Genomic DNA, 18365 nt, shown 5'->3' with positions numbered 1-18365 from the left:
AGCAGAGCCGGGGAGGAGGCTGGGGATCTCCTCCCGGGAAGGAACCGAGGCATCGGGGCCCCTGGTGCATGCGGAGAGGGAGTCTCTGGGAGCCTCCAGTTCTGGATGCTGGGGTGAGGAGCCTTGGACACGGCTGTCCTGCAGGGGGTCGGGACCCGACTTCGGAGCTTTGGGGAGGAGGGCCGGGCTAGTCCGGGTGTGTGTGTGTGTGTGTGTGTGTGTGTGTGTGTGTGTGTGTGTGTGTGTGTGTGAAGGAGATGGGGCCTCTTGGAGGCAACCCGGGAAACTGAGGAGGGCGTCTGGGAGAGTTCAGGGATGACACCTGGAGCAAAGGGAATGCCCGGTGTGCGGCTCCCCAGCGTGGGGCAAGCTGGGACCCCGAACTCAAAATTCTCTTCCCAACTCTAGGTGAGTGTGTCATCCTCGGTTCAGCCCAGCCCCAGTCCGGAGCGGGTCCCCAGAAAGCTTCAGGCCTCGCCCTCACAGGGTTCAGAACCAGTCTCTGGACCTTTGGGCTCCGCCCCTGGGCACGCTCACCGAGCTCTGGACCGCGCCCCCAAAGTATCAGGCCGCGCCCCGGAGCCCTGGCCACGCCCACCCCGCAGGAATCCGACAGGGCCATGGGGACACCCAGCACCCCAGAGGAGGGCTTCTCGTCGCCGCAGGTTCCTGAGTGCACCGCCGAGGTCCAGCCTCGAGGGGCCATGCAGCCCCAGGGGCACCCCGAGGAGCCCCAGGGACGCTCGGAGTCCGAGGTTCCCCCGGAGCTTCCGAGCTGCCGAGGAGCTGAGCGGCGGCAGGCCGAGGAAGAGGAAGACGTGGGAGAAGGTAGCAGCACCGAGAGCTGCCGCGAAGAGGTGAGGGGTCGTGGCGGGGGACCCAGACGCACAGACAGGCAGACAGACAGACACCGAAGCAGGGGGCCGGACACGGAAGGGCAGATGGGGAGAGACCAGGCAGGGACCCAGAGTGAAGGAAAGACACCCAGAGGCGAGCAGAAAGAAACACCCGGAGTCAGACGAGCCAGAGACCCAGACAGAAACTGGGTGAGACAGAGACACAGCGAGTGAGACAAAGAGAGACCCCAAAGAGAGACACCGGACAGACGCACGGATCGGGCAACAGAGAGACAAAAAGAAGAAATGCTGAGATGGAAGGAAGAGACGAAGTCAGAGAGACAGGGGAAGGGCAGGCAGGCAGGGAGGGAGGGAGGGAGGGAGGGAGGGAGGGAGGGGGGGAGATCCACCCGTGGAGTCTGCGAAAGTCTGAGATGCCAAGAGGCTGAGACTCAGGGACAGGTGAGCTCACGGGTACGAAGGCACTTACTGCCAAGTCCGATACCCTGAGTTCGATCCTCAGGACCCACATGATGTAAGATTCCTCTGACCACCACTGGCACTCGCACACAAAGACGGAGGGGGGGGTAGAGAAAGAAAGTAGAAAGGAAAAAAGAAAGAGAAAAGAAAAGAAGAAGGAAGGAAGGAAAAAGGGAGCGAGCTCCTACAGTTTAGCGTGCAGCTGCCTGGCTTTGTGTCTGGCCGGAACCTGGAGCCCCCCCCCCCCCACACACACACCTTCATGCCCTTCCATTCAGACCGAAAAGCGAGTACATGAATTAGGCAGCTCGTGACCCCCACAGGCACAACTGGGGTGGGGATCAGACCTGTTTGGTGACTGTAGGGGGGGGGGGGACACGTCTCTCCTTTCGATCACACCCTCTCTAATTTCAGCCCGAGGCTACGCCTGCCGCGCAGATTGCAGCCACTCCTTCCCCAAGGCTCCCTCCTGGGGAAGGGATGCGAGAGGCGGCGCGGCGACTGCGAGGGCGGCTGCGGGGGCAGCAGCTGGAGGCGCTGACCCGCGTGGCTCTGATGGAGCAGCGGGTGAAGGAGTTGCAGCGCCAGAAGAAGGAATTGAGGATCGAGGTGAGGGTGCGGAGCCCGTGGAAAATGACCCGGTGGGGAAACCTGCAAGATCCCAGGCCCCGGGCCCCTTCCAGACTTCCTGTCTCCCGGCCGGGTCCTCCGCCAGGCTGCTGCACCTAAACTCTTGCTTGTTTTCTTTGCAGATGGAAGTGGAGGTGGCCCTGCTCCGGGGTGAACTGGCCGGGGAACGGGTCGCAGCTCGGCGGGAGGAAGAGCAGCTGAAGGAGCTGCTGGGCCAGCAGGTGGAGTCTCAGCAGAGCCGCCAGGAGCTGCGGGAACAGGTTGGTTTGACCAGCGACTTCCTCATCTTCTTGGCTGCACCATCCTGTGATCAGACCTATAATAGTTGCGCGTGTTCTTCAGACGGAGAAATTGGGTTGCCCGTTCCTTGTTTTCCCCCTCTTTCTGGGGCCTGACTTGGATGCCTCACGACTGAGGTCTGTTTCTTAGCTGTCCCCACATTTCACACTTTAACAGCGTGCTAGGAAACATTTCAAACCCTCAAAAATTGAACGCTAAGCTGGGCTAGTGTCTTGTGCTACCCAGCTTCATCGATGATTCATTTTATATTCTTCTTTCATCTTCCCCAATTCTTCCTTGTCCCGGGATCCCTGGATCCACACCAAGAATCTAAACCAGTGCAAATATTCTAGGCTGAGGCACACAGCAGCCCCTCACTGGGGGATTCTAGGCAGGGGCTCTACCACTGAGCCACACCACCAATCCCTGGGTGGGGGATTCTAGGTAGAGGCAAAGTGATCTATCGTTGAGCTGCATCCTCAGCCTATACCAAGTTTTAAATGCTCTTCGCAGGAGTCATGTTGCCTGTACACCAGTTAGCAGCTACCACTGAAAACAATGAGAACGTGTGTGTGTGTGTGTGTGTGTGTGTGACTATTATTGGGACTTGGTTTCCTTAGGTAGCCCTGACTGGCCTCAAACCCATGATTATCTTGTCTTAGTCTCTTGAGTGCTGGGCTTACAGGTGTATACCAGGGCTATGAGCTGCAATTGGTTATCTCAAGTTCTCTCTCTCTCTCTCTCTCTCTCTCTCTCTCTCTCTCTCTCTCTCTTCCTTCTTCCTTCCTTCCTTCCTTTCTTTTTCTTTTTTCTTTTTCAAGACAAGGTTTCTCTTTGTAGCCCAAGCTGTCCTGGAACTTGCCCTGTAGACCAGGCTGGCCTCGAACTCACAGAGATCTGCTGGGATTAAAGGTGTGCGCCACCACCGCCTGTCATCTTGTTTTGTGTCTAATGTGTCTACTGGGTTTCCCATACTTGTCCACCTGCTTACTGATTGTTGAAGAAACCAAATCTTCTGCATGATTTTTTTTTTTTAGTTTTTTTTTTTTCTTAATGGTTGTTTTGTTCTGTGTTTTTGAGCTGGTGTCTCACTATGTAACTCTGCCTCCAACTCACAGAGAACCACCTGCTTCTGCCTCTCAAGGGCTTTTTCTTTTCGTTTCGTTTTTTTTAAAATTTATTGTGTGTGTGTGTGTGTGTGTGTGTGTGTGTGTGTGTGTGTGTGTTCTCACACGCTAGAAGAGGATGTTGGATCCCCTGAAGCTGGAGTTGTTTTTTTAAAGATGGTATCTCAAGTAGTCCAGGGCTGCCTTGAACTCACTACGTGGCTGAGGATGACTTGAACCTCTGATTTTTCTGCTTCTCTCTCCCAAGTCCTGGGATTTCAGGTAGGCAGCACTAGGCCCAGCTGAATCGTGTGTCATCCGTATAGCAAAAGCAGCTGCTGCTGTCCCCTCCCCCTCCTCCTCTCCACCTCACCCAGGGTCCATAGCCCAGTCTGGTCCTGAACTCCTTCTGTGTTTGAGGATGACTCTGAATCTCTGATTCCCTTACCTTCACCCCTCAAGGGCTGGGGTTACAGGCCTGCACCATGACTGCTGACAAAAGTCATGTGGCTGCCCATGTGCCTGTGGGGACAGTCGGCGCCCCTCTGTTCTCTGAGCACACTTGGCTGTAGCGGCATGGTGGGATTTGGGCCTGCTTTATGCCTTCCCGCTGAATCCGAGGGACACGAGCTCTGTGTGTGTGGACCTCAGTGAGTCACCCTGGTCTTAAGACTCCTTTATCTGGAGACATTAGCATCCCTCTACGTCATGGCTTGGATGAGTCTGGAAGAGACAACATTGCGGCCTTGTTGATGTTGTCGGTTGTGACTGTCTTTATGTTCAGGGGCTGCGTGCTGGCCTTAGGGTCCAAGAGCCCTGCCACCCCCAACCCTGATGTCTCTCCTGAGGTCTGGGTCCCTTTGTTTAGGATTCTGGGTTCTAGGCATTTCTTTTCTCAGGTGCAGAAATCTGAGCTCTGAGCCATTCCTACCTCAGATCTAGAGGTCCAGGCCCAGCCTCCTCCCTCAGACCCCTGCAGGCCTCCAGGCCCAGCCTCCTCCCTCAGACCCAGAGTCCAGGCCCAGCCTCCTCCCTCGGACCCAGAGTCCAGGCCCAGCCTCCTCCCTCAGACCCAGAGTCCAGGCCCAGCCTCCTCCCTCGGACCCAGGGGTCCAGCCCCAGCCTCCTCCCTCGGACCCAGGCCTCCAGGCCCCAGCCTCCTCCCTCAGACCCAGAGTCCAGGCCCAGCCTCCTTCCTTGGTCTATGTCTCTTGCTTGCCTACCCAGAGCCATCCTGAGAAACCATCTCCGAAATTGTGACCTTGGTGTCCCTTTTATCACAAAAGCATAACCCTGAACTGTGCACGGCTGCCCCTGCCCCTCACCCCTGGGACCACACTCACTATGTTCCCTCCTTCTGTCTCATGTGGCACCTTCACTGCTGGAAGCCTTTCTGAACACGGAGGTCGGCTCCAGTCTTCCCGTCCCCACACTAACCCCGGTGATAAAGTCTGACTAAACCAAACACAGAACTGTACACACAACACTCTCCATGTCAGCCCCCTGCTCAGCCCTTCTCTTCCCACAACCACGTCTTCCCGCACAGGAATTTGCCTCCAGAATTTTTGGGTTTTTCCACAAAAGCTTGTGCCAAAAATTTCCTTGCAGTTCCTTGTAACTCATTAGCTTCAGATATTGCTTAATTTCTGCTTACTGTAGAGTGATTATTGCATCAAATATAACTCCTGGACTAGGGATGCAGATCACTGGTAGAGTGTTATGAGCATGTTTTCCCGCCAGCCTGGTCCCTCAGCCGCACCAGCCCCAAATAACACACAGAGACGCTGTATTAGATATAAAGCTGTTGGCCTGTTACTAGCATTTCTTATTGGCTATCTCTGTCCTAAATATTAACCCATTTCAATCAATCTAAGTATTTCCACGTGGTTCTGACCTCTTCCCTCAAGTCCCTACATCTTGACTCCTCTCTACCACGTCTCCCAGAATCCTCCTTGTCTCCTAGTCCCGCCTATCTTGCCTTCCTATTTGCCAACAGTAGTTTATTCATTAACCAATAAGAGAAACATATTTACAGAATGACATCTTCCATCAGTAGAGCCCCTGCCTAGAATCCCCCAGTGAGGGGCTGGGGGTGTGGCTCAGTGGTAGAGCCCCTGCCTAGAATCCCCCAGTGAGGGGCTGGGGTGTGGCTCACAGTGTAGCATTGGTGTTTTATATATAAGACTCAATTCACTGGGCTGCAAAAAACCAAAGCAAACAATAAATTAAGAGAGAGAGAGAGAGAGAGAAAGAGCAGGGAAAGAAATGGAATCCATGCTGCAGGTTCCCATGGGTGCATACTCAGTGGCCTCACTATTCTAGTTGTAACAGCTTTGTCCTCTGCTGGAGGGCAGGCAGGGCCTGGGGCTGCCCTTCCTTGGCTCTCCATTTTCACACAGCATGGCTGTGTTTTTACATTCATGTCTTCATTTGTTTCCCTTCCTCTCTCCTTCTCAGGACCTGTCTCTATGCCCCAGGCTAGCCTTGAACTTGCCATCCTCCTACTATTGAGTGCTAGGATCATAGGCGGATGCCACCATATCTGGCTGTCACCTCTTTTCTTACACTTTTCATGCTAATTCTTCTGGAGCAGAGCCATAAATCAGACTGGGCGTCCTGCCACGAGGGGCAGGCACCCCAGCAGGGCCTGGGTCCCGGTTGTCTGCTCGCTGCTTGCTTGAGTTCAGGCCCATACTTGTTCCTCCAGGAGCAGAGGCAGCTGAGCCAGGAGCGGGATCATGTGCAGAGTCTTCGCCAGAGACTGAGCGAGGCCCAAGGACAGCTTGATAGGCAGCCAGAGGACCAGAGAGAGCGGCTCTCGCAGGGAGTACAGGAGGTGAGGGCTCTTTGAACCCTCCTAGAAACTAGATTCCATGCCTGGCTTCCACTAGGACCTAAGAGTCCTGACAGGGGCCCTTATCTTAGGCCCAGGAATCCAGGCCCCAACCTCCTCCCTCACAGGAGGGGTTCTAGACCCCAGCCCTCCTCCCTCAGGTGTGGGGTTCTAGACCCCAGCCCTCCTCCCTCAGGTATGGGGTTCTAGGCCCAAAACCTCTTCCCTCAGATGTGGGGTTCTAGACCCCAGCCCTCTTCCCTCAGATGTGGGGTTCTAGACCCCAGCCCTCCTCCCTCAGGTATGGGGTTCTAGGCCCAAAACCTCTTCCCTCAGATGTGGGGTTCTAGACCCCAGCCCTCTTCCCTCAGATGTGGGGTTCTAGACCCCAGCCTCCTCCCTCAAATGTGGGGCTCTAGACCCCCAGCCCTCCTCCCCCCTCAGATACGGGGTTCTAGAACCCAGCCCTCCTCCCTCAGGTGTGGGGTTCTAGACCCAGCTTTCTCCCCTCAGATGTGAGGTTCTAGACCCCAGCCCTCTTCTCCTCGGGTGTGGGGTTCTAGACCCCAGCCCTCCTCCATCTGACTCAGTGGTCCTGACCCCAGTCTTCTCCCTCAGACCTAGAGGTCAAGCCCACGAGCTCACTCCTTCCTCAGCTCTAGGGACCCTGCCTTCAGTCCCCTGTGTCCCCACCCTCAGATCAGAGAGCAGCTAGATGCTGCCCAACGTGCCTATGAGGACCTGGAATTCCAGCAACTGGAACGGGAGAGCCGCGTGGAAGAGGAACGTGACAGCCCTGAAGTCCGAGCCCCAGACTCCAAGGTCCGAGAACTTCAGGCCAGCGTGGCTCAGCACAGGGTGAGTTCCAGGACCAGCCCAGCCCTGCCTCCTCCATTCTCCCCTCCATTTCCATGACAGTTCTGTCAGAACAGACGTGGTGGTAACCAATCGTGAGCTACCCACTCCTTACAACCCATCCTGCTCCCTTTTCTCCTAACTAACTGAAGACGGCCAGAGCCAAGGTCTTCACATGATCTTTCCCACTTCATTCATAATTTGCGTTCACTTTTAAATTCACTCGTTTATTTGTACGTGTGTTTGAGCATGCATACTACCATACTCATGGAAGCCAGAGGACATTCTTGCCTTTCACCTTGTCAGTTCCCAGGATTGAACTCAGGTCATGAGGCTTGGCCGCAAGCACCTTCTCCTTCTGAGCCTCTTCGCTGGCCCCAACTACTCATTTGTTCTGGCACTTTATGTTTAAATTTTGGCGTAGTCCTCTGGGGAAGGGAGGCAATCCTGACTACACGGCTCAGCTTTCCACCCATTTGTAAGAAAGAAGTTCCGGCTGGAGTCTCCGTGTCCCGCGCCTCTGCTGGGAGACTGTTGCCTTCTTCCTCTCTTTTCCTTCCTTTCATTTCTGTCTGCATGGGGTCCAGGCTGCCCGGAACCAGCTGGGTACTTGCCATCCCCCTGCCTCTACTTCCCGGGTGCTGGGCTTGCAGTTGTGAGCTACCACACCCGGTTTACGCAGTGCCGAGGGTGGGACCCAAGACTTCAAGCCTGCAGGCAAGCTGTCTGCCAACTGAGCCACACCCCGAGTCCCTCTGGTTTGTTTGTTTTGGAGACAGGGTCTCACTCTGTAGCCAAGGCTGGCCTAGGACTCACTCACTGTGTAGTCCAGGCTGGCCTCACATTTGAGGCAGTTTTCCTGCCTCAGGCTCTTGGTTGTTATAATTACAGGCATGGCTCCTGCCCCCCTCCCCTGTTCTTTTAAGGTTTATTTTTATTTATTTAACTGTGTGCATGGATTCGTGAATCTGTGTGCAAGAACGACCATGACAGAGTAGAACCGGCTAGAGGCAGTAGTAGCTGCCTGCTGTGGGTGCTGGGGATTGAACTAAGAATCCTCTGCAAGAGAACTGCACACTCTGAGCCCTTCTCTCCTCTCTCTGAGCTTCTGTATCTCCCTTGGCATCTGGCTGAGCATCGTTCCATGCCACCAACCCCGGATGTCTTCTGGGTCCTAACTTCCAAAGCAGAGAGAGGGTCCATGGGGCTTAGTGTCCAATCTCTTTTCCCAGTTCCTGAGGTGTATGAGGGGGTGCGCTAAAGGCCGGGCACCGCGGGAGGGTGGCCTGGGGACCCAACACGACCAGAATGGGGTCTCCTGCAGCGCCGCATCCAGGTCTTGGAGGAACAGCTCAAGTCCCTGGGGGAGCAGATGGCTGCTGAGAGCTGGGGGCTCAGCAGGAAGAAGGAGGAGGCTGTTCAGGCCCTCACAGAGGTAGGAGTTTCCCCAGACAGACACCTGCCCCCCTCCACCTCCCTGCACCCGGGCAGTTCCCAGCATCCGAAGCTCTGTGGCTGTGGCTTGTGTTGTGAGGTGAGATGCCTTGATGCCCTGTGATGCCCTCTCCTAGGAACGGAGCCGGCTGTTTGAGCTCAATTGTCTTCAGGGAACATGCAGTCCGGACTTCTCTGACCCCGACCAAGCACACACTAAGGTAGGAGATTTTCTGTACCTGTGGTCCTCTTCCTTCAGAGCTGGGGACCTGGATCCCAGCCTCTTATCACAGGAGCCAGGAGTGTGAGTTTCTGGCCCCTCCTCCCTCAGACCCCGGGTCCAGGCCCAGCCTCCTCCCTCAGACCCCAGGTCCAGGCCCAGCCTCCAGGGGGTGAAGCCCCAGCTTTTCCCATGAGACTCAGGGGTCCAGGCTTCAGCCCTTGCCTTCAGGAACCGAAACTCCTTGTGAGTAGTCCTGACTGGCTGGGAGACTGGGCAGTGAGGACTGTCTTCTGACTCTCTTTGTGACCAGACCTTTGCTTTTCCATCTGAGAAATGGACTGGTGCTGGCAGCCTGGGGCCATTGAATCCTTAGGGCCGGAGTTACAGACAGTTGTGAGCCGCTGTGTGGATGCTGGGAACTGAACCCAGGTCCTCTGTAAGAGCAGCCAGTGCTCTTAACTGCTGAGCCATCTCTCCAGCGCATGCGGGCGTGCGCGCACGCACGCGCGCGCACACACACACACACACACACACACACACACACACACACACACATACGCGCGTGCTAGCGCCGTCTTTCTGTAACAACTCCCCCCTCTGCTTCCCAGCTGCTGTTCACACAGAAGACGGACCGTCAGCTGCTGGTTCTGCAGGACCCCAGTGCAAATGCTGCCTCCACCTCTTCCTGCCTCTTCTCGGTCCACAGCTCCCTGAAGGTGCTGCTGTGTCTGTGCTCACTGGGGGAGGGAGGGAGGGACCTCTGCTGTCGCTCTCTGCCTGTGGATGAGGAAACTTGGTCACAGGATACTCATCATCATCATCATTATTATTTTGCATAGCGCCCTTCTATGCGAGATTAGAGCCTGTAACCCAAGAGAGACATTTAAAAGTGACCAACAAGCTATTTTGATGAGGTTGTCTCCCTGTACCCCTCCTGGCCCAGCACTTCTAACACACACACACACACACACACACACACACACACACACACTTGTGTATTTATTTATTAGGGACAGGATTTCTCTGTGTAATTCCAGCTGTCCTGGAACTCGCTCTGTAGACCAGGCTGGCCTCAAATTCACTGTATAGCCAAGGGTGACCTTGAACTTCTGATCTCTCACTTTGCCCTGGAGTGCTGGGATTAGAGACATGTGGAAACATGCTCAGTTATATGTGGTGCTGGGGGTCGAACCCAGGGTTTTGTGAGGCCAGCACGCTACCTATTGAGCAGCATCCCCAGTCCTTTTAAAAGTTTTTTTTTTTTTCTTTTTCTTTTTCTTTTTCTTTTCTGATACTGGGGGTTAAGTTGGGGCCTCTGCTCTCTGTGATGTTTGATCTAGGACAGATAGCTGGTGGCTTTCCTAGGCAGAGCTCTTGACTGACACACACAACTGAAGGACAGCTTTTTTCTCTTGGTTTTTGTAGGTTCAATCCTGAGTCACTTGGCTCCATGGATGCTGCTGTGTCTGTGGCAGGCAGAGCAGAGCATCATGGCAGAAGGGTGTGAGGGGTGAGAGCTGCCCTCCTCAGGACAGCCAGGAAGCAGAGAGCACAAAAGTGGGTGGGGGCTAGCCTGGCGGTGGCGCCCGCCTTTAATCCCAGCACTCAGCAGGCAGAGGCAGGCAGATCCAGGACAGCCAAGGCTACACAGAGAAACCCTGCCTTCAAAAAACAAACCCAAAACAAAAGAGTGAGTTCGGCACAAGATAAACCCTTCCAGGGGATACCCCAAGAACCCTGCCCCTACAGAGAGACCCATCTCTTGGTTTGTGTGTTCATGTTTGTGTGTGTCAGAATACACACGTGGTTGCCCAGAGGTTAGCCTCTGCCATTGTTCCGAAGGAGCTGTCCTCCTCGTTTTATTTTAAAGATATGCTTTTAGCCAGATGTGGTGGCTCTTACCTTTAATCCTAGCATGTAGCACTCCAGAGGCACAAACTCTGTGAGTGTGAGTCCAGCCTGGTCTACCCAGAGAGTTCAGGCCTCTGGAAGAACAGCATGTAGTCTTAGACATTGAGCCATCACTCCAGTGTATATTTTTATTTAAAAAAGTGTGTGTGTGTGTGTGTGTGTGGGGGGGGGGGGTTATGTGCACCTGAGTGCAGTACCCCCAGAGGCCAGAAGAGGGTGTTTGATCCCCTGAAGCTGGTAATTGTGAGCTGCCAGACATAGATGCTGGGAAACAGACTGGGGTCCTTTCCATGAACAGTAAATGCTCTTAGCTTCTGACCCATCTCTCCAGCTTCCCCCAACCTTGTGTTTTGAGGCAGGGTCTCTCACTGGATTCTGAGGCTTACAGATCAGGCTAGGCCAGCAAAACCCAGGGATCCCCCACTTTCTACCTCCCCAGATTTGGTTTTGCCACAACACCTGACTTTTTTTTCCCTTCACATTTGTTTATTTATTGAAGAGTGTGGGGAGTGGGAATTCATGATGAGCCATGGCCTGGACACCACAGAACAGCTAGGGAGAGTAGTCATTCTCTTCTGCAGCACAGGGCCTGAACTAAGAGCTTCAGACTTGGTGACCCCTGCCTGACCCCTGCTCACGCTGGACAGTGCTCGACTCCCTACAGGGATGGATGTCTGGCACTTTCTGAGCCACTTCCCCTGCCTTCACATAGGCCCAGTCTTATAGTTCCCACAGTTTCCAAGTGATGCCATCAAACCAGGAATCCACTAATGGGTTAATTCCCGGAGAGTGTTCTCCACCCACTCCCTCCCCAGAGTACAGCTGTCAGCAAACTATTATCCTGAGCACCTTCGGGCTGCTTCTGTTTAAACACTTACAAACTTGGTGTGTTTCAGGGGTCTATCGGTCTCCAGAGAACAGGAAGCCTGCCCCGGAGGAGGGGAGACAGGGCCAGCCAGAGGGGGTCCCCCCGACCTCTGTCCTTCCATTGTACAGGTAAGGACTGTTTCTGCCCCTCCTGCCCCCCCCCCAGACCTCATGGCTCAGCAGAGGACGGGGTAGGGGGGGAACATCTGGCCTCCTCCTGTGCCCTCTTCCTCAGGACCCATGGAGGCCTCGGCCCTTGCCCAAGCAGTGGGAACTCCTGGGAGACACCCTTTCTACCAGCTGGTCAACTGTGGCCCTGGGAATAGGTGAGGCTTGAGGGGGAAGAGGAGAAGAGGGAGGAGGGGGCCGGCTGACGTAAACTCACATGGCCGCTTCGTCCACCTAGACAATTGGCAATTCACCCAGACATCGCCCACATGGAGCGGCTCCTGCAGAAGGCTGTGGCTGAGAGGGAAAGGCTGCTCAAGGCCAGGGTGAGACCACAGGCCCTGCTCCTTAGAGAGGGGATTGGACCCCAGTCTTCTTCTTTATACAGTGGTCCAGGCCCAGCCTCCTCCCTCAGACCCAGAGTCCAGGCCCAGCCCCCCTCCCTCAGACCCAGAGTCCAGGCCCAGCCTCCTCCCTGGGACCCAGAGTCCAGGCCCAGCCTCCTCCCTCAGACCCAGGGCTCCAGGCCCAGCCTCCTCCCTCAGACCCAGGAGTCCAGGCCCAGCCTCCTCCCTCAGACCCAGGGTCCAGGCCCAGCCCCCCTCCCTCAGACCCAGAGTCCAGGCCCAGCCTCCTCCCTGGGACCCAGAGTCCAGGCCCAGCCTCCTCCCTCAAACCCAGGAGTCCAGGCCCAGCCTCCTCCCTCAAACCCAGGAGTCCAGGCCCAGCCTCCTCCCTCAGACCCAGGGCTCCAGGCCCAGCCTCCTCCCTCAGACCCAGGAGTCCAGGCCCAGCCTCCTCCCTCAGACCCAGGAGTCCAGGCCCAGCCTCCTCCCTCAGACCCAGTGGTCCAGGCCCAGCCTCCTCCCTCAGACCCAGAGTCCAGGCCCAGCCTCCTCCCTCGGACCCAGGGTCCAGGCCCAGCCTCCTCCCTCAGACCCAGGAGTCCAGGCCCCACCCCCTCATTCTTATGGGTTGGGACCCTCACTGATTCTGCCTCATAAACCCATAGGAAGGGATGAGAAGAAGCCCAGAAGGTTCCACAGGCCCTTCAGTTCCTGCCATCACGGTCAGTCCCCTCTCTGGTCTCTTTTCTCTTGGCTTTTACCTTTATTACCTCTCACTGGTCCCTACCTTTCAACACTACAAAAAAAAAAAAAAAAAAAAAAAAAAAAAAGAGTCCTGCTTGACCCGTGAAGAAAAGCCCAGAGGTCCCAATTTCCAATCCTGTTTCACTCATTGGCAGTCATGGTCTTTGCTCGGGAAACTTACTTCATTTCTTCATTCTTGGGTTTCTGTTTGTTTGTTTTTGGTTTTTGAAGACCAGGTTTCTCTGTGTAGACCTGGCCGTCCTCTGGAACTCACGGTGTAGGCCAGGCTGGCCTGGAACTCACAGAGATCCACCTGCGTCTGCCTCGCGAGCAGGGACTGAAGGCGTGTGCGGCCACGCCTGGCCATTGTTTATTTGAGTTGTGTATTTATGCAGGGGAGCTTTGCCACAGCGCACATGTGGGGATCAGAGGATTTGGGGAGTCTTCCCGACTCCCACCACGTGGGCCCCAGGGATGAGACCCACACCATCGGGGTTGGTGGCAAGCACCGCCATCAGCTGAGCCACCCCTCCTTGTTTTTATTTTTTGTTTATTTGGCTTTTCTCGGGTCTCGTGTGTGTTAATCACAAGCTGTACCCTGAGCTATGCTCCAGGAACTTTTTCTCTTATCTTCTTTCTTCCCATACGTTGGCAACTATCTCAGTAGTTATTATAGATGGAGAGTAAACATGTCCGGCAGTTAGAAACATCCGTTAAAAAACTAATTATATTGCCGGGTGGTGGCGCACGCCTTTAATCCCAGCATTTGGGAGGCAGAGGCAGGTGGATCTCTGTAAGTTTGAGGCCAGCCTGGTCTACAGAGCGAGCTCTGGGACAGGCTCCAAAGCTAGAGAAACCCTGCTTGAAAACCAAAATCCAAAACCCTTTTTTAAATTATGGAAAGAATCTCGAGCTGGTAGTGCTTGTCGAGCCCTGTGCTAAGGCCCAAGTTCATCCCCAGCACTGTATAAACCAGTCACGGTGGCTCACACCTGTAATGCACAAAGGTAGAGGCAGAAAGATCAGGAATTGACATGGTCCTTCACTACGGAGTGATTTTGAAGCCAGTCTGGGCTGCAAGAGACACCCCTGCTCCGTCCCCCAGACTCTCCCTCCATCCCCCAGACTCAGGAGAGCCGGGGAGCAGGGAGGGCAATGGGTCCTGCTGGGTGTTCTACACAAGCTTGTCCTCATTAAAAATGCAGCATTGGTGTCATCATTTATTAAACGGTCCTTGTCGAGTGCATTGTCCCCCGCCGTGCTTGTGTGCACCGACAAGCATCACTCTGAGATTCGTGCCCCTGTGGTCAAGGCTGGAGCCAGCAGGATGCTGCGGTAGCTCACAGAGTGGCTCATAGGAGGGCGAGGTTGAGAGATCCCAGCCCGCCTGTACTTTCCTGTGGAGTGCAAACTTTGTGACTTAGATGTGACTCTTATCCAATGGAGACCTTTCCTTTGTTTTGTGGGATGCTCTCGGTCGCCTTGGCTGGCTTTGCGCTCACTATGGAGCCAAGGATGACCTTGAACTTGTAATCCTTTTGCCTCCACTTCCCTAGTGTAATACTGACAGAGCGCATGCGTGTTCTCTCTCTCTCTCTCTCTCTCTCTCTCTCTCTCTCTCTCTCTCTCTCTCTCTCTCTCTCTCTCTCCCCCCTCCCTCCCTCCCTTCCTCCCTCTCTCCTTGCTTTAATCGGCATCTATAGCCCTCGAACTCATGGCAGACCTTCGGCCTCAGCCTCACACATGAGCCACACGCTGGCGACACCGTGGTTGGTGTTAGTTTGTATCCCTGCAAAGGGTTGGCCCTCTCAGCTCTAGGCTGAGGTCCCTCGGTTGCTCCCAGCCCCAGGTCAAAGGCCCCTTCTCTGTGCTCTGCAGGCCCCGCCTCCGCCCCCACCCCCACCGCGCCCTCCAGGTCCCCGGGTCCTGGACCTCCCACAGCACCTGGAACGCTGGGGCCACAATCCGGAAAGCTGTCCCCACTTGCGGGTGTCCGGGGGCTGCTGTCGCGGGCCCCTGGTGAAGATGGGTGGCCGCATCAAAACCTGGCGGAAACGCTGGTTCTGCTTTGACCGGCAGGCTCGCCGCCTGGCATACTATGCGGGTAAGCTGGGAGGCCAGGCAGCTTCAAGCCCAAGTCCAGGTCCCCACTTTCGCACTGCCCCTAGGACTCAGGGTTAGGTTTCCAACCCCTTCCACATATACTCAGCAGTCTAAGCTAACCATGACCCAACCCCTTCCTCCCTAAGCCACCAGAATTACATCCCCTCCCCTCCCCCGTCGGCCACCCGCCTAGCTTCTACTCAGCACAGATGAACTTTATAGTTCAGTTCTGGCTCCAGATTCAGTTTTCCTAAGATGCCTGTGAAACCAAGCCGGGGCTGACTGTGCCACACCCGCTGGAACACCCAGACCCCAGAAACAGGAACCCTGATGCTCATGCCTTGTATGCCTTTTCTTCTCAGGGACCCAGGACTTTGGCACCTGGACCCATCTCCAGGCTCCTGTAGTCCCCTACACCTGACTCCTGTCTAGCACAGACATCCGCCTCCTTGCAGCCTTGGGATTGGCATACTGTCTGTTATAATGTCCCCTACCTCACAGTCTCAGGGTTAGGGCCCAATGATCTCCGTTCACACACACACACACACACACACACACACACACACACACGCATGCATGTGCACATCTGCACAAACCATTTCTCACATATATGCACACACTCACATGCATGTGTACACATATGCATACACACACACATACCTGTCTCTAACTAGATCTGTTCCCTTACTTTCTTGCCACCAGACAAGGAGGAGACCAAGCTCAAAGGTGTCATCTACTTCCAGGCCATCGAGGAAGTCTACTATGACCACTTACGCTGTGCCTTCAAGGTGACATTCTGCTCAGTGACACACTGTCCTCCCGCCAAAATCCTAAACTGAAACTTCACCCTGTGTCTAGGTCACATTGGGGAAAGCTATCCTTGCTTTACTCACTGTCGAGAACTGGAAAGTAACTCAGTGTTCTGAGCCTGGGGTTGCATCTTAGGCTCAGATGGTAGAGTGTTTGCCCAGCATGCATGGAGCCCTGAGTTCCAGCCCCAGCCCTTGCCTAGCATGCACAGAACCCTGAGTTTGAGTCCTAACATCATATACACTGGGCATGGTGGTTGGTACACAGCTTTAATATCAGCACCAGGAAGGCAGAGGCAGGTGGATCTCTGTGAGTTTGAAGCCAGCCTAGAATATATAGCCACTAGCCAGGGCTACAGAGGCCCTGAGGAGAGAGAAATTGAGAGAGAGAAAGAGAGACAGAGAGAGAGAAAGAGAGAAAGAGAGACAGACAGAGAGAGAGAGAGAGAGAGAGAGAGAGAGAGAGAGAGATTGATCAGATTCTGGTTTAGCACATGCTTGTAATTCTAGCACGAAGGAGGTTGGGGCTGGAGGATCTCAAGTTGGAGACCTGGGTTATAAGGGAGACAAAATACAAGGTCAGGAAATGGAACATCCGCCACTGTAACTCTGCTTGGAACCCTCTTTGGAAAGGAACCAAGCATGGGGTTTTGTTTTTTTTTGAGACAAGGTTTCTTTGTGTAGTTCTGGCTGTCCTGGAACTCACTCTGTAGACCAGGCTGGCCTCAAACTCACAGAGATCCACCTGCCTCTGCCTCCAGAGTGGGGGGATCAAAGGCGTGTGCCACCACCACAGGACTGTTTGTTTTAAAGTATATTTTGTAGATTTATTTTGTGTGTATGAGGTTACGCCCGTGTGTATTTATGTACATCCCCACAGAGGCCCGAGGAGGTCATTGGGTCCTTGACTGTGAACGTCATGTGGGTACTGGAAATCGAACCTGAGTCCTCTGCTGTAACAGCAGCAGCAAGTACTCTCAAGTGCTGATCTCAACTGGAGTTGCTGATCTCCAGCCCCACAACTATGGGTTTTTAAAGGCTAAATTGGAATCCCAGTTGACTTTCTTTCTAAAAAAAAAAAAAAAAACAACAACAACAACAACCAAAAAAACTCAAGTCTTACTTTTCTCAGGGAAAAAAAAAAAAAAAGACATTCAGCCCCTTCCCTTGGGGTTAGAAACATAATGGATATAAGTAAGGGTTTACCCAACTCAAGAGTTGCCCATTTGGTGTTCAGAATTTGAGCTTGCAAATTTGAGGCTAGCCTGAGTTACGAAGTCAGACCCATTTTCAAAGAAAGGGGAGGTGTAAAAACGTAAACAAAAACTGCCAGGCATGGTGACGCACATACAGGCAGATAGATAGTGGCTGAGCTCGAGGCCAGGCAGTGAAATCTTGTCTCAAAAAGAGAAAGGGGGTGGGGGCAGGCATTCTGGACCCCATTTAGTAAGACAGCTGTGGAAATTGATCCAATCACCCTCTCTCTTTGCTTATCCCAGAGCCCCAGTCCCCGCCTGACTTTCTGCGTGAAGACCTATGAACGTCTTTTCTACATGGTGGCTCCCAGCCCGGAAGCCATGCGTATTTGGATGGACGTCATTGTGACCGCTGCGGACGAAAACCACGCCCCTTGAGGAAGACCGTCCCGGCGAACCCCGCCCCTACGCGTACCGTCCGGCCTCCGGGCCCCGCCCACTTAGGAAGCTCTCGGCCCCGCCCCTTTTGTAATTTTCCTGGGAAGTCTGCAGCCGCTCCAACTCAGCTGGCCTGAGCCTCGGAGTTCCGGGCTGCAGGTGGCTTCCAGCGGTGGCATCGCCAGGCCCTGGAGGCCCTGCTTGGGGCAGGAGGAAGATTACAGGGGGCGGAAGGAACTATTTATTGGTGCTTCTCTGATACCGAATTAAACATGGTGGAAAACCAGGGTTGCTGATATAGATTCCAGCGCAGGCATCCTGGGGCCCCTGAGCAATGGAGACTTTCAACGATTAAGGTCATGCATGCATAGATGGGAGAAGGGGTGGGCAGACTTGTGGCCTTAGGCGCTGACTTGGGGCTTTAGTCTGTAGTTTTATCTGCCCCCACGCATTCAAGCATAGGAACTTACGCATGCCCTCATTCGTCCATTTCCATCGGGGTTTCCCCGCTTTGCCCTCCTCTTCCCTTTGTAAGGTACCCCCTTCTGAGCCGACCATCCTGTCCTTGACATTCTCAGAGGACCAGGCCAGGACTGTTCTGGTGACATCTCTGTCCTTCTGTGACTTCCTGGCAGAATGCTCCTAGCCCATTTCCTTCTCCAGGAAGCCCTCTTTGGTTGCCTTGACTGAGTAACAGTAGTCCTGCCTGGCCTGCCTGGCCCATTACACTCTGAATACTCTGCTCTGGGCTTCTCCCATCCTGACCTTGACTGCCCCAGGTCATTCCTGGCATCAAAGCTGTCTCCTGGGCTGTCTCGCTGCCACTGTGCCCTTGGCATGGAGTAAAGGTCTTGGGCATTGAGTGGCATTTAACCCTTGAAACAATTCGTGAGAAACTGATGCTGAAGATGACAGACAGCTGTGAACAAGGCCATCAGAACTCTTGGGCTGTTGTCTGCCTTCATCCTTTGGCTCTCATCTAAGCTGTTCTCCCTCAGAAGAAACCCTCACTGGTCTCCAGGCTGAGTCAGATGCCTTTGGAAGGGGTTAGCTTCATATGACCAGTGTAGCCTGTGTGTCCGTGTGAGGGTGTTAGAAGCCCTGGA

General features: G+C 54.4%; 1 protein-coding gene across 1 annotated transcript; it reads left to right on the top strand.

Annotated features, from left to right (window-relative positions):
• Positions 1-501: 501 nt before the first annotated feature.
• On the top strand, positions 502-17545 carry Phldb3 (pleckstrin homology like domain family B member 3). The gene is made up of 15 exons (XM_051207226.1): positions 502-857; positions 1731-1925; positions 2069-2206; positions 6039-6167; positions 6864-7022; positions 8344-8454; positions 8591-8674; positions 9285-9392; positions 11484-11583; positions 11690-11780; positions 11861-11948; positions 12635-12691; positions 14592-14817; positions 15519-15604; positions 17125-17545. The coding sequence occupies exons 1-15, from the start codon at positions 621-623 to the stop codon at positions 17257-17259; spliced, it is 1944 nt and encodes a 647-aa protein (XP_051063183.1). The 5' UTR covers positions 502-620; the 3' UTR covers positions 17260-17545.
• The last annotated feature ends 820 nt before the right edge of the window (positions 17546-18365 follow it).

This window comes from Phodopus roborovskii, unplaced genomic scaffold (assembly GCF_943737965.1).
Source record: "Phodopus roborovskii unplaced genomic scaffold, PHOROB, whole genome shotgun sequence".
Lineage (NCBI taxonomy): Eukaryota > Metazoa > Chordata > Mammalia > Rodentia > Cricetidae > Phodopus > Phodopus roborovskii.
Note: the sequence above shows the minus strand (reverse complement) of the source record. Positions and strands in the feature narration are given on the sequence as shown.